General features: G+C 45.4%; 1 protein-coding gene across 2 annotated transcripts in view; it reads right to left on the bottom strand.

Annotated features, from left to right (window-relative positions):
- Positions 1-266: 266 nt before the first annotated feature.
- SLC1A7 (solute carrier family 1 member 7) overlaps positions 267-16,226 on the bottom strand; it is a 291,573-nt gene continuing 275,613 nt past the window's right edge. For both annotated transcript variants that reach the window (XM_053693457.1, XM_053693458.1), the window contains one exon: positions 267-750. In XM_053693457.1, the coding sequence (XP_053549432.1) occupies positions 541-750 (210 nt within the window). In that variant the 3' untranslated portion in view covers positions 267-540. The remainder of the gene's footprint in view (positions 751-16,226) is intronic.

Here is a 16,226-nt window from a genome sequence, read left to right as displayed (position 1 = left end):
AACTTGCAGCCTCTCTCACACACACACATTGGGGAAACGTAAACGGAGCAATGCTGCCTTTCATATACACTCTGTTCTATTCATGCAAACCAGCAGTTGTTTTACCATACTTCCTGCTACATCAGCTTAGGAGATATCTATCACACTCTGTACATGAGTCTTCTCTCATTCCCTTCTAGCTGAAAGCTGGGGTAAAGACCGGACAACTTGCAGCCTCTCTTACACACACACATTGGGGAAACGTAATAACTGTAACCTTGCAATGATAAAAAGAAAGGAGATATTTATTTTGTGACATGAGGAGATACCTTATAACGTGACAAAGGTGACACGTATAAAGGTCATCATATGACCCCGATATAGACCCCTCCATTACTCAGAGTCCTGAAGAGTAAAATATCTTCCTAACACAAAGGACCAGTCTGTGCTTTGGGACTCACAACCTTTTATCCACTGCTCAGCATTGCTGGTGACATACGGGGCTTCCACCAGTAGCCTCAGGGCAGCGTGCGAGAGTGAGCAGAGAACCAGGCCTCACTGTTACACGTTGGTCTCCAGCTCGCTGATCTCTATTGTACATTGGTCTCTGTCCCGGTTTTGCTCCCGGTGCTCCAGCTCTGGTTGCATCTGATGAAATTCCGGTGGGGAGGTGGAGAGGTGAGGGGCACTGCGGCTCTTTACGCATCCGTTCCGCTGGTATGCCATGATCTGGTGAATGCTGATGGGCTTGGTCTCACAGATCAGAGGAACCTGAAGGGTAATGTAAAGCTTATTAAAGGGGAATTCAACTCATCATTTAATCGCCATAAAATGTTTAATATAGTCATTATTTATTCTGCCTGTGTTTGCTATAAAATTGTGCTTGAGTGCCACTATTATACTGAAAGAGATATAAAACACCTTGACATTGTAATATAAAATGTTTGAGACAAAACTGAACTCCAATAGAGTCTATAGGGTAGATTTATCATAGTGCAAGCGGACATGATACGATATAGCGTATCATGTCCGCTGCACATCGATAAAGGCCGACAGCGTACACTGTCGGCATTTATCATTGCACCAGGATTTCTTGTGAACTGCTGGTGCAATGACCAGTTATGAGAGCTGTTTGGGAAAGATCAGGTATGGATCAGGGGGTGGGAGGGTAATCTCTATACTACAGGTAAACTTAACTTTACAAGCTAACCGATTAACTCCTTTACTGCCGGCAATTTCAAAAGTGTGGTGCACTGCTGCAATTAGTAACCTTCTAATTACCAAAAGGCAATGGCAAAGCTATGTATGTCTGCTCTTTCTGAACAAAGGGGACCCTGGAGAAGCTTTTACAACCGTTTATGTCATAACTGCAGTAGTTGTGAGTAAATCGTTTCAGTGAGAAACACAAAATTTGTGAAAAAGTTATTCTTTATAATATGACTGCATTTGGCAGTGAAACGGTGGTATGAACTATACCAAAATGGGCCTAGATTAATACCTTGGGTTGTCTACTAAAACTTTTAAATATATATATATAAGCAGAAATTTAGTGCACAGGTAACGAGAGTGGGAGTTCCGGCATTTACCAGGGGCAGCTTCGGCGTCTCTCCCGGAGCGTAAAAAAATCCACCAAACTATATTTTAAGACACAAGTGGCTAAATGAAGTAATTTTAGTGTATGAATATATGCTAGCAGCTAGCACTGGAGTGAATTGGTTGACTAAATCTATGTGCGAATTAGTTTCCAGTAGTTTCAATCGCTGGTACTTTATTATTATTATTCTTTGCCACATGACTTAAACACTAATAAATGCATATTAAAGGGACAGTCTACCATAGAATTGTTATTGTTTTAAAAGATAGATAATCCCTGTATTACCCATTCCCCAGTTTTCAGCTGTACACTGAATAGTGAATTAAAGGTACGCAATTAAATATGGCGTTACTTGCATTCCTATTGGCTGATTTGATTCTATAAATTCAAATCAGCCAATAGGATGAGAGCTACTGAAATCCTATTGGCTGTTCAAATCAGCCAATAGGATTTTAGTAGCTCTCATTCTATTGGCTGATTTGAATTTGAAGAATCAAATCAGCCAATAGGAATGCAAGGGACGCCATATTTAATCGCGTACCTTGAATTTACTATTCAGTGTACAGTGGCGATCATACAAAGAGGATCTTCCACACTCCAGTCGCCGGTCTTCAGTTCCGCGGTCCTGGATGAAGATAGAAGAGGTCACCGCTTGGAAGAAGACTTCACTGCCGGACTTCAGGAACCGTGAGTACCTATGTGGTGGTTAGAGTTAGGCTTTTTTTAAAAAAAAAAAAAAAATTTAGATTAGGGATTTGGATGCTGAAAAAGAGCTGAATGCCCTTTTAATGGTAGTAAAAGAGCTGAATGCCCTTTTAATGGTAGTAAAAGAGCTGAATGCCCTTTTAAGGGCAATGCCCATACAAATGCCCCTTTAAGGGCAATGGGTAGTTTAGGTTTTTTTAGTGTTAGGTTTTTTATTTTGGGGGGTTTGGTGGGTGTGGGTTTTACTGTTATTGGGGGACTTAGTGTTTTTAAAGGTAAAAGAGCTGTTTAACTTAGGGCAATGCCCTGCAAAAGGCCCTTTTAAGGGCTATTGGTAGTTTAATATTAGATTAGGGGGTGTTTTTATTTTGGGGGGGGCTTTTTTATTTTCATAGGGATTAGGTTTAATTTTTGTATTTTTAATAATTTTGTTTATTATTTTATGTAATGTTAGACTTTTTTATTTTCCGTAATTTTAGCTTAATTTAAACTTAGTTTATTTTTTATTTTTAATGTAACGTTAGATTTTTTATTTTAATTGTAATTTAGGATTATTTGAATTTATGTAATGGGGTTAATTTAGGGGGTGTTAGGTTAGGGGGCTTAGTGATCAGTTATTTGTGTTGTAGGGTTTGGCGGTTTAGGGGTTAATAGATTTATTAGGTTAATTGTGATGTGGGTTAATGGCGGATTAGGGGTTAATAGTTTAAATAGATAGTTTGCGCTGTGGGGCATGGCGGTCTAGAGGTTAATACATTTATTATAAATTGCGATGTGGGGGGGATGGCGGATAGAGGGGTTTTGACGTGTCGGGTTAGATTTCAATGGGAAAAAGGTCTCAAAGAGCACCTTTTTCCTGTTTCACACCTAGTTGCGCTGTGTGTAATTTTTGTTAGTGTATCGGCAGCCACCGACAGTGTATTTATGGTTTGCGCGGGCATTGGAAACCGGGTATAATTTAAAGATTAGCGGCTTCCTATACTTTGTATGGGAAACGATAATGTTTTTGGCAGCCGGAGTCCGGTTGCCAAAATTGGGTTATAACGGACCGTTGGAAGCAGTCGATAAACGATATTGCTTCCGACAGCATATTTATCGGTTTGTGAGTGCACGCAAATGGAATTACGGCTCAATGGAAACTAGCTCTTAGTTGGTTATGAGAAGGATCGAAACATAACTTTTGAATGATACATTTATTTTAAACCAGTTCTAGAACACACTGTATATGGCTGATGCGGCAGATTTACCATCAGAAAGAAGCTTAGAAATCTTAAATAAACTGTTTCCAGCAATGGATATAATTATTGGGATTAAGGGATTAAAATGAATAAATCTCTGAGTCTGGAAGGTTTCACCAATAACTTTTATAATCCATCAGCCCAAAATGTAATCATATCAAACACAGGCGATTTGTGAGTAAGTCACAACGGGAGGAAATATGATTCTCTAATAATTATTGGGTCTGATAAGTATCTGATTCTTCTGTATTTATTAAACACAGGTTATTCTCTATATAGCCTCCTTTTTTTTAAATTTATTTTATTATTTAAAATGATTATTTAGGGCCAGATTACAAGTGGAGTGCTATTTAACACTCTTTTGAGCATGTTCGGGTTAGCCCGTATTTCAAGTTGAAAGTAAACCGTTTTCACGCTTAATATATTGGGGCCGTGATTCCGGCGAGCCTTCAGGCTTGCCGGAAATAGAAGTTATGAAGCAGAGGTCTAAAGACCGCTGCTCCATAACTTGTCTGCCTGCTCTGAGGCAGCGGACAGAAATCAACCCGATTGATTACGATTGGGTTGATTGACACTCGCTGCTAGCGGCCGATTGGCCGCGAATTTGCAGGGGGCGGTATTACACCAGCAGTTCACAAGAACTGCTGGTGCAATGATAAATGCCGAGAGCGTTATTGATGTGCAGCGGACATGATCCGCTATAATGGATCATGTCTGCTCGCACAATAATAAATAGGCCCCATTGTGTGGGATAATGTACTCACCATAAAAGTCCATGTAAAAAAAAACTAACCCTCCCACTCACACGCAAAACTGATAGTGTATTCTCATATGCGTTAACCCAACATGAAAATATAAATATTTAACATTCCAATGTTCTTCACATAGCAGAATATGTTCTATTTATTCAAAAATACATATTCCTACATATATCTGAAATACATATTCCTACATATATATGATGGTCTTTTGGTACAATATATATCTATACCTATATATATATATATATATATATATATATAGATGATTATATATAGTATAGCTATATACAGGAATATATTTATATTTACATAGAACATATTCTGCTATGTGTAGAACATTGGAATGTGAAATATTTACAGTGAATACATAGTTAAACACTTTATTAAATATGAAATTCTTATAAATATGTGGGCTCCTATGCACATATATATATATATATATATATATATATATATATATATATATATGTATACATATGCATTTGTGTTTATATGTGTATATATGACTGTAAATACAGATATACACACATAAATACATATGTACACATATATAAACATAAAGACATAGACTGTAAATACAGATATACACACATAAATACATATGTACACATATATAAACATAAAGACATAGACTGTAAATACAGATATACACACATAAATACATATGTACACATATATAAACATATAGACATATACTGTATACATATGTATGTATCGCTACGTTAAAGCCCTTTGCAGACTTTTTTTTCTAACACCTAAGACCTCATATCTTTACCCAACGAGCGCCAACAGCCATGATAAACCCCTTTTCGCTCGCACGTAACTGTTAGTGCTCCTCCACTCGTAATCTAGCCCTTTGTGTTTTAAATGTATAATAAAGCCGTATCACACTAAAGGGCTGTGCCATGAGTGGCCCTAATGGACATGGTTTAAATGTTATTCTTATATGTCACCTTATTCATTTCCTACCAATAACCAAACCATGGTTTTAGCTGTGCCCAGGTACCACGTCAAGGTCTCTTCCACATACCTGGGTCCCTAATACAGCCACAGAACTGCAGTCATGCACACAAATGCAAGCTAATATTCAAATAAACGGGGAACAGGTCAGGGTTCACAGCCATATGTAATCACCCTGGGCATAAGCAAAATCAGGAGAAAGGAATGCACATCCAGACTTGACCTGGTACACATCCCATGACTCATAAACAGGCCCAGCTTTGGTTGCTATCGCACTCACATAAAGCTCCTCTATTTACAGAGTCACAGGCAGTTAACCCCAGGCCTGCCAGGGTGCAAATCCTTAGGGAGAATTACAAAATCAGACAATACAACACACATTAAGTCCCATACTCACAAGCTCTTAGCTAGGATTAAAAATCAAAACCGGAAGAGTTAGTTACCGCATTTGGCCAAATTGGACAAGCCCAGGCACCACATCAAGGTCTCTTCCATTCACCTGGGTCCATAATACAGCCACACAACTGCAACCACGCACACAAATGCAAGCTAATAAACAAACAAGATTATTACCTTGACGTGGTACCTGGGCTTGTCCCATTTGGCCAAATGCGGTAACTAACTCTTCCGGTTTTGCTTTTTAATCCTAGCTGAGAGCTTGTGAGTGAGTACTGGACTTTATGTGTGTTGTATTGTCTGATTTTGTAATTCTCCCTAAGGATTTGCACCCTGGCAGGCCCGGGGTTAACTGCCTGTGACTCTGCAGATAGAGGAGATTTATGTGAGTGCGATAGCAACCAAAGCTGGGCCTGTTTAGGAGTCATGGGATGTGTACCCGGTCCAGACTGGATGTGCATTCCTTTCTCCTGATTTTGTATACATATATTTATATATATATATATATATATATATATATGTGTGTGTGTGTGTATACTGTGTATGTATGTGTGTGTGTATACTGTGCACATATATATGTATATATATATATATATATCTGTGTGTGTGTGTATACATATATTTATATGTATAAATATATATATTTTATATATATATATATATATATACACACACTATGTTGCTGGATGTTGCTGAGTCACTGGATGTGTACCTGGTCCGGTCTTGGAGTGCAGTTCCCTTCCGTGTTTTGTATTTCTCTGGGTGATTACATCCACCTGTGCACCCCTTCTTTGTTCTCAGTTTGTTTGGCTTTGTGAGCTCGCATGGTGTGGCTGTGTTAGGGACTCAGGCAGTGGAAATGACCTTGACGTGGTGCCTGAGCTTTTCCCATTTGGCCAGATACGGTAACTAACCTTTCCAGTTGTGATTTTATCTTAGCTGTAAACTAGCTGGTGAGTGCTGGGTGTCTCTATGTGTTGTATTATTTTTTGTTTGTAATCCCCCTTGTTTCTTGCACCCATTCCAGACTGGGGTTAACTGCCTGTGGCTCTGGTGACATCACAGCTTTTTTGGAGTGCTATTTAGCACCCAGGGCTGGATGTTGCTGAGTCACTGGATGTGTACCTGGTCCGGTCTTGGAGTGCAGTTCCCTTCCGTATTTTGTGTATATATATATATATATATATATATATATATATATATATATGTGTGTGTATATATAAATATGTGTGTGTGTATATGTTTGTGTATGTGTATATATATATATATATATATGTGTGTGTATGTGTATATATATATGCGTGTGCATGTTTATATGTGTGTGTGTGTGTATGTGTATATATATATGCGTGTGCATGTTTATATGTGTGTGTGTGTGTGTGTGTGTATATATATATATGTGTGTGCATGTTTATATGTGTGTGTATATATATATATATATATATATATATATATATGTGTGTGTGTGTGTGTAAATATATATATATGTGTATCTGTATATATATATGTGTGTGTGAGGTGTTTGATGCTTAAGTTTAATTGAAATAGTACAACAAAGAACTAAATGAAGATCTCTACTACTTGTTATCTGAAATGTTTTCCCATAGAAGCCTATAGTGTCAGGGAATTAACCCCCCCACTCTATCTAACATACAGATGTTAATGCACTCTATCTAACATACAGATGTTAATGCACTCTATCACTTGAGTCAGACTGCACAGAACATAATACAATTAACTGCAAATGCTTCTGGTAGATACTGGGTTAAAAATATTGTGTGCCAATTTAGGTTCAACATAACTAGACAACACAGAGTTTTAGGGTTTGTACTTCATATGCTATAGCGGTCTGATGACAATGAAAGGGTGAATTTAAAACAGACTGATTTCCTGTGATAAGCTCCAAGGAATTCCCTGATTTACTTCTAACTCAGAACAGGTTGAAATGTTACTATAATAAACCTATACACAGACACAGGGAAACCGAAAAAGGGGAGACAGATGAAGAGGTGGGAAAGATGAAAGCAGAGATAAGAGAGAGTAATTCATGGAGAAAGGGGAGAGAGAAGAGAGTAACTCACAGCCAGAGGGGAGAGAGAAGAGAGTAACTCACAGCCAGAGGGAAGAGAGAAGAGAGTAACTCACAGCCAGAGGGGAGAGAGATGAGACAGTAACTCACAGCCAGAGGGAAGAGAGAAGAGAGTAACTCACAGCCAGAGGGAAGAGAGAAGAGAGTAACTCACAGCCAGAGGGGAGAGAGATGAGACAGTAACTCACAGCCAGAGGGGAGAGAGATGAGACAGTAACTGACAGCCAGAGGGGAGAGAGATGAGACAGTAACTCACAGCCAGAGGGGAGAGAGAAGAGAGTAACTCACAGCCAGAGGGAAGAGAGAAGAGAGTAACTCACAGCCAGAGGGGAGAGAGATGAGACAGTAACTCACAGCCAGAGGGGAGAGAGATGAGACAGTAACTCACAGCCAGAGGGGAGAGAGATGAGACAGTAACTCACAGCCAGAGGGGAGACAGATGAGAGAGTAACCCACAGCCAGAGGGGAGTGAGATGAGAGAGTAACTCACAGCCAGAGGGGAGAGAGATGAGAGAGTAACTCACAGCCAGAGGGGAGAGAGATGAGAGAGTAACTCACAGCCAGAGGGGAGAGAGATGAGAGAGTAACTCACAGCCAGAGGGGAGAGAGATGAGAGAGTAACTCACAGCCAGAGGGGAGAGAGATGAGACAGTAACTCACAGCCAGAGGGGAGAGAGATGAGACAGTAACTCACAACCAGAGGGGAGAGAGATGAGAGAGTAACTCACAGCCAGAGGGGAGAGAGATGAGAGAGTAACCCACAGCCAGAGGGGAGTGAGATGAGAGAGTAACTCACAGCCAGAGGGGAGTGAGATGAGACAGTAACTCACAGCCAGAGGGGAGAGAGATGAGAGAGTAACTCATAGCCAGAGGGGAGAGAGATGAGAGAGTAACTCATAGCCAGAGGGGAGTGAGATGAGAGAGTAACTCATAGCCAGAGGGGAGTGAGATGAGAGAGTAACTCATAGCCAGAGGGGAGAGAGATGAGAGAGTAACTCATAGCCAGAGGGGAGAGAGATGAGAGAGTAACTCACAGCCAGAGGGGAGAGAGATGAGAGAGTAACTCACAGCCAGAGGGGAGAGAGATGAGAGAGTAACTCATAGCCAGAGGGGAGAGAGATGAGAGAGTAACTCATAGCCAGAGGGGAGAGAGATGAGAGAGTAACTCATAGCCAGAGGGGAGAGAGATGAGACAGTAACTCACAGCCAGAGGGGAGTGAGATGAGAGAGTAACTCATAGCCAGAGGGGAGTGAGATGAGAGAGTAACTCACAGCCAGAGGGGAGACAGATGAGAGAGTAACTCACAGCCAGAGGGGAGAGAGATGAGACAGTAACTCACAGCCAGAGGGGAGACAGATGAGAGAGTAACTCACAGCCAGAAGGGAGAGAGATGAGACAGTAACTCACAGCCAGAGGGGAGAGAGATGAGACAGTAACTCACAGCCAGAGGGGAGAGAGATGAGACAGTAACTCACAGCCAGAGGGGAGTGAGAAGAGACAGTAACTCACAGCCAGAGGGGAGAGAGATGAGAGAGTAACTGACAGCCAGAGGGGAGAGAGATGAGAGAGTAACTCACAGCCAGAGGGGAGACAGATGAGAGAGTAACTCACAGCCAGAGGGGAGAGAGAAGAGAGTAACTCACAACCAGAGGGGAGAGAGATGAGACAGTAACTCACAGCCAGAGGGGAGAGAGATGAGAGAGTAACTCACAGCCAGAGGGGAGAGAGATGAGAGAGTAACTCACAGCCAGAAGGGAGAGAGATGAGAGAGTAACTCACAGCCAGAGGGGAGAGAGATGAGAGAGTAACTCACAGCCAGAGGGGAGAGAGATGAGACAGTAACTCACAGCCAGAGGGGAGAGAGATGAGACAGTAACTCACAGCCAGAGGGGAGAGAGATGAGAGCGTAACTGACAGCCAGAGGGGAGACAGATGAGAGAGTAACTCACAGCCAGAGGGGAGAGAGATGAGACAGTAACTCATAGCCAGAAGGGAGAGAGATGAGAGAGTAACTCAAAGCCAGAGGGGAGAGAGATGAGACAGTAACTCATAGCCAGAAGGGAGAGAGATGAGAGAGTAACTCACAGCCAGAGGGGAGACAGATGAGAGAGTAACTCACAGCCAGAGGGGAGACAGATGAGAGAGTAACTCACAGCCAGAGGGGAGAGAGATGAGACAGTAACTCACAGCCAGAAGGGAGAGAGATGAGAGAGTAACTCACAGCCAGAAGGGAGAGAGATGAGAGAGTAACTCACAGCCAGAGGGGAGTGAGATGAGAGAGTAACTCACAGCCAGAGGGGAGAGAGATGAGAGAGTAACTCACAGCCAGAGGGGAGAGAGATGAGAGAGTAACTCACAGCCAGAGGGGAGAGAGATGAGACAGTAACTCACAACCAGAGGGGAGAGAGATGAGAGAGTAACTCACAGCCAGAGGGGAGAGATATGAGAGAGTAACTCACAGCCAGAGGGGAGTGAGATGAGAGAGTAACTCACAGCCAGAGGGGAGAGAGATGAGAGAGTAACTCACAGCCAGAGGGGAGAGAGATGAGACAGTAACTCACAGCCAGAGGGGAGAGATATGAGACAGTAACTCACAGCCAGAGGGGAGAGATATGAGAGAGTAACTCACAGCCAGAGGGGAGTGAGATGAGAGAGTAACTCACAGCCAGAGGGGAGAGAGATGAGAGAGTAACTCACAGCCAGAGGGGAGAGAGATGAGAGAGTAACTCATAGCCAGAGGGGAGAGAGATGAGAGAGTAACTCATAGCCAGAGGGGAGAGAGATGAGAGAGTAACTCACAGCCAGAAGGGAGAGAGATGAGACAGTAACTCACAGCCAGAGGGGAGAGAGATGAGAGAGTAACTCACAGCCAGAGGGGAGAGAGATGAGACAGTAACTCATAGCCAGAGGGGAGAGAGATGAGAGAGTAACTCACAGCCAGAGGGGAGAGAGATGAGACAGTAACTCATAGCCAGAGGGGAGAGAGATGAGAGAGTAACTCACAGCCAGAGGGGAGAGAGATGAGACAGTAACTCATAGCCAGAGGGGAGAGAGATGAGACAGTAACTCACAGCCAGAGGGGAGAGAGATGAGACAGTAACTCACAGCCAGAGGGGAGAGAGATGAGAGAGTAACTCACAGCCAGAGGGGAGAGAGATGAGACAGTAACTCATAGCCAGAGGGGAGAGAGATGAGAGAGTAACTCACAGCCAGAGGGGAGAGAGATGAGACAGTAACTCATAGCCAGAGGGGAGAGAGATGAGACAGTAACTCACAGCCAGAGGGGAGAGAGATGAGAGAGTAACTCACAGCCAGAGGGGAGAGAGATGAGAGCGTAACTGACAGCCAGAGGGGAGAGAGATGAGAGAGTAACTCACAGCCAGAGGGGAGAGAGAAGAGAGTAACTCACAACCAGAGGGGAGAGAGATGAGAGAGTAACTCACAACCAGAGGGGAGAGAGATGAGAGAGTAACTCACAACAAGAGGGGAGAGAGATGAGACAGTAACTCACAGCCAGAGGGGAGAGAGAAGAGAGTAACTCACAACCAGAGGGGAGAGAGATGAGACAGTAACTCACAGCCAGAGGGGAGAGAGATGAGAGAGTAACTCACAGCCAGAGGGGAGAGAGATGAGACAGTAACTCACAGCCAGAGGGGAGAGAGATGAGAGAGTAACTCACAGCCAGAGGGGAGAGAGATGAGAGAGTAACTGACAGCCAGAAGGGAGAGAGATGAGAGAGTAACTCACAGCCAGAGGGGAGAGAGATGAGAGAGTAACTCACAGCCAGAGGGGAGAGAGATGAGACAGTAACTCACAGCCAGAGGGGAGAGAGATGAGACAGTAACTCACATCCAGAGGGGAGAGAGATGAGACAGTAACTCACAGCCAGAGGGGAGAGAGATGAGACAGTAACTCACATCCAGAGGGGAGAGAGATGAGACAGTAACTCACAGCCAGAGGGGAGAGAGATGAGACAGTAACTCACAGCCAGAGGGGAGAGAGATGAGAGAGTAACTCACAGCCAGAGGGGAGAGAGATGAGAGAGTAACTCACAGCCAGAGGGGAGAGAGATGAGAGAGTAACTCACAGCCAGAGGGGAGAGAGATGAGAGAGTAACTCACAGCCAGAGGGGAGAGAGATGAGAGAGTAACTCACAGCCAGAGGGGAGAGAGATGAGAGCGTAACTCACAGCCAGAGGGGAGAGAGATGAGAGAGTAACTCACAGCCAGAGGGGAGAGAGATGAGAGAGTAACTCACAGCCAGAGGGGAGAGAGAAGAGAGTAACTCACAACCAGAGGGGAGAGAGATGAGACAGTAACTCACAGCCAGAGGGGAGAGAGATGAGAGAGTAACTCACAGCCAGAGGGGAGAGAGATGAGAGAGTAACTCACAGCCAGAAGGGAGAGAGATGAGAGAGTAACTCACAGCCAGAGGGGAGAGAGATGAGAGAGTAACTCACAGCCAGAGGGGAGAGAGATGAGAGAGTAACTCAAAGCCAGAGGGGAGAGAGATGAGAGAGTAACTCAAAGCCAGAGGGGAGAGGGATGAGAGAGTAACTCACAGCCAGAGGGGAGAGAGATGAGACAGTAACTCATAGCCAGAAGGGAGAGAGATGAGAGAGTAACTCACAGCCAGAAGGGAGAGAGATGAGAGAGTAACTCACAGCCAGAGGGGAGAGAGATGAGAGAGTAACTCACAGCCAGAGGGGAGAGAGATGAGAGAGTAACTCACAGCCAGAGGGGAGAGAGATGAGACAGTAACTCACAGCCAGAGGGGAGTGAGATGAGAGAGTAACTCACAACCAGAGGGGAGAGAGATGAGACAGTAACTCATAGCCAGAAGGGAGAGAGATGAGAGAGTAACTCACAGCCAGAAGGGAGAGAGATGGGAGAGTAACTCACAGCCAGAGGGGAGTGAGATGAGAGAGTAACTCACAGCCAGAGGGGAGAGAGATGAGAGAGTAACTCACAGCCAGAGGGGAGTGAGATGAGAGAGTAACTCACAGCCAGAGGGGAGTGAGATGAGAGAGTAACTCACAACCAGAGGGGAGAGAGATGAGACAGTAACTCACAGCCAGAGGGGAGAGATATGAGAGAGTAACTCACAGCCAGAGGGGAGTGAGATGAGAGAGTAACTCACAGCCAGAGGGGAGAGAGATGAGAGAGTAACTCACAGCCAGAGGGGAGTGAGATGAGAGAGTAACTCACAGCCAGAGGGGAGAGAGATGAGAGAGTAACTCACAGCCAGAGGGGAGAGAGATGAGACAGTAACTCACAGCCAGAGGGGAGAGAGATGAGAAAGTAACTCATAGCCAGAGGGGAGAGAGATGAGAGAGTAACTCACAACAAGAGGGGAGAGAGATGAGAGAGTAACTCACAACCAGAGGGGAGAGAGATGAGAGAGTAACTCACAACCAGAGGGGAGAGAGATGAGAGAGTAACTCACAGCCAGAGGGGAGAGAGATGAGAGAGTAACTCACAGCCAGAGGGGAGAGAGATGAGAGCGTAACTGACAGCCAGAGGGGAGAGAGATGAGAGAGTAACTCACAGCCAGAGGGGAGAGAGAAGAGAGTAACTCACAACCAGAGGGGAGAGAGATGAGAGAGTAACTCACAACCAGAGGGGAGAGAGATGAGAGAGTAACTCACAGCCAGAGGGGAGAGAGATGAGAGAGTAACTCATAGCCAGAGGGGAGAGAGATGAGACAGTAACTCACAACCAGAGGGGAGACAGATGAGAGAGTAACTCACAACCAGAGGGGAGAGAGATGAGACAGTAACTCACAGCCAGAGGGGAGAGAGATGAGAGAGTAACTCACAGCCAGAGGGGAGAGAGATGAGAGAGTAACTGACAGCCAGAAGGGAGAGAGATGAGAGAGTAACTCACAGCCAGAGGGGAGAGAGATGAGAGAGTAACTCACAGCCAGAGGGGAGAGAGATGAGACAGTAACTCACAGCCAGAGGGGAGAGAGATGAGACAGTAACTCACAGCCAGAGGGGAGAGAGATGAGACAGTAACTCACAGCCAGAGGGGAGAGAGATGAGAGAGTAACTCACAGCCAGAGGGGAGAGAGATGAGAGAGTAACTCACAGCCAGAGGGGAGAGAGATGAGAGAGTAACTCACAGCCAGAGGGGAGAGAGATGAGAGAGTAACTCACAGCCAGAGGGGAGAGAGATGAGAGCGTAACTCACAGCCAGAGGGGAGAGAGATGAGAGAGTAACTCACAGCCAGAGGGGAGAGAGATGAGAGAGTAACTCACAGCCAGAGGGGAGTGAGATGAGAGAGTAACTCATAGCCAGAGGGGAGAGAGATGAGAGAGTAACTCACAACCAGAGGGGAGAGAGATGAGAGAGTAACTCACAGTCAGAGGGGAGAGAGATGAGAGAGTAACTCACAGCCAGAGGGGAGAGAGATGAGAGAGTAACTCACAGCCAGAGGGGAGAGAGATGAGAGAGTAACTCACAGCCAGAGGGGAGAGAGATGAGAGCGTAACTCACAACCAGAGGGGAGAGAGATGAGAGAGTAACTCACAACCAGAGGGGAGAGAGATGAGAGAGTACTCACAGCCAGAGGGGAGTGAGATGAGAGAGTAACTCACAGCCAGAGGGGAGAGAGATGAGAGAGTAACTCACAACCAGAGGGGAGAGAGATGAGAGAGTAACTCACAACCAGAGGGGAGTGAGATGAGAGAGTAACTCACAGTCAGAGGGGAGAGAGATGAGAGAGTAACTCACAGCCAGAGGGGAGAGAGATGAGAGAGTAACTCACAGCCAGAGGGGAGAGAGTAACTCACAGCCAGAGGGGAGAGAGATGAGAGAGTAACTCACAGCCAGAGGGGAGAGAGATGAGAGAGTAACCCACAACCAGAGGGGAGAGAGATGAGAGAGTAATTCACAGCCAGAGGGGAGAGAGTAACTCACAGCCAGAGGGGAGAGAGATGAGAGAGTAACTCACAGCCAGATGGGAGAGAGATGAGAGAGTAACTCACAGCCAGAGGGGAGACAGATGAGAGAGTAACTCACAGCCAGATGGGAGAGAGTAAGTCACAGCCAGAGGGGAGAGAGATGAGAGAGTAACTCAAAGCCAGAGGGGAGACAGATGAGAGAGTAACTCACAGCCAGAGGGGAGAGGGATGAGAGAGTAACTCAAAGCCAGAGGGGAGAGAGATGAGAGAGTAACTCACAGCTAGAGGGGAGAGAGATGAGAGCGTAACTGACAGCCAGAGGGGAGAGAGATGAGACAGTAACTCACAGCCAGAGGGGAGACAGATGAGAGAGTAACTTACAGCCAGAGGGGAGAGAGATGAGAGAGTAACTCACAGCCAGATGGGAGAGAGATGAGAGAGTAACTCACAGCCAGAGGGGAGACAGATGAGAGAGTAACTCACAGCCAGAGGGGAGAGAGATGAGAGAGTAACTCACAGCCAGAGGGGAGCGAGATGAGAGCATAACTCACAGCCAGGTGGGAGAGAGATGAGAGAGTAACTCACAGCCAGATGGGAGACAGATGAGAGAGTAACTCACAGCCAGAGGGAAGCGAGATGATAGAGTAACTCAAAGCCAGAGGGGAGACAGATGAGAGAGTAACTCACAGCCAGAGGGGAGAGAGATGAGAGAGTAACTCACAGCCAGATGGGAGACAGATGAGAGAGTAACTCACAGCCAGAGGGGAGAGAGATGAGAGAGTAACTCACAGCCAGAGGGGAGCGAGATGAGAGCATAACTCACAGCCAGATGGGAGAGAGATGAGAGAGTAACTCACAGCCAGATGGGAGACAGATGAGAGAGTAACTCACAGCCAGAAGGGAGAGAGATGAGAGAGTAACTCACAGCCAGAGGGGAGCGAGATGAGAGCGTAACTCACAGCCAGATGGGAGAGAGATGAGAGAGTAACTCACAGCCAGAGGGGAGACAGATGAGAGAGTAACTCACAGCCAGAGGGGAGAGAGTAACTCACAGCCAGAGGGGAGAGAGATGAGAGAGTAACTCACAGCCAGAGGGGAGAGGGATGAGAGAGTAAATCAAAGCCAGAGGGGAGAGAGATGAGAGAGTAACTCACAGCCAGAGGGGAGAGAGATGAGAGCGTAACTGACAGCCAGAGGGGAGAGAGATGATAGAGTAACTCACAGCCAGAGGGGAGACAGATGAGAGAGTAACTTACAGCCAGAGGTTAGAGAGATGAGAGAGTAACTCACAGCCAGATGGGAGAGAGATGAGAGAGTAACTCACAGCCAGAGGAGAGACAGATGAGAGAGTAACTCACAGCCAGAGGGGAGAGAGATGAGAGAGTAACTGACAGCCAGAGGGGAGAGAGATGAGAGAGTAACTCACAGCCAGAGGGGAGACAGATGAGAGAGTAAATGACAGCCAGAGGGGAGAGAGATGAGAGAGTAACTCACAGCCAGAGCGGAGAGAGATGAGAGAGTAACTCATAGCCAGAAGGGAGAGAGATGAGAGAGTAACTCACAGCAAGAGGGGAGAGAGTAACTCACAACCAGAGGGGA

The sequence above is a fragment of the Bombina bombina genome, chromosome 10 (assembly GCF_027579735.1).
Source record: "Bombina bombina isolate aBomBom1 chromosome 10, aBomBom1.pri, whole genome shotgun sequence".
In the NCBI taxonomy this organism is placed as follows: domain Eukaryota; kingdom Metazoa; phylum Chordata; class Amphibia; order Anura; family Bombinatoridae; genus Bombina; species Bombina bombina.
The sequence above is the reverse complement of the archived record's forward strand: the minus strand, read 5'-3'. Positions and strand labels throughout refer to the sequence as shown.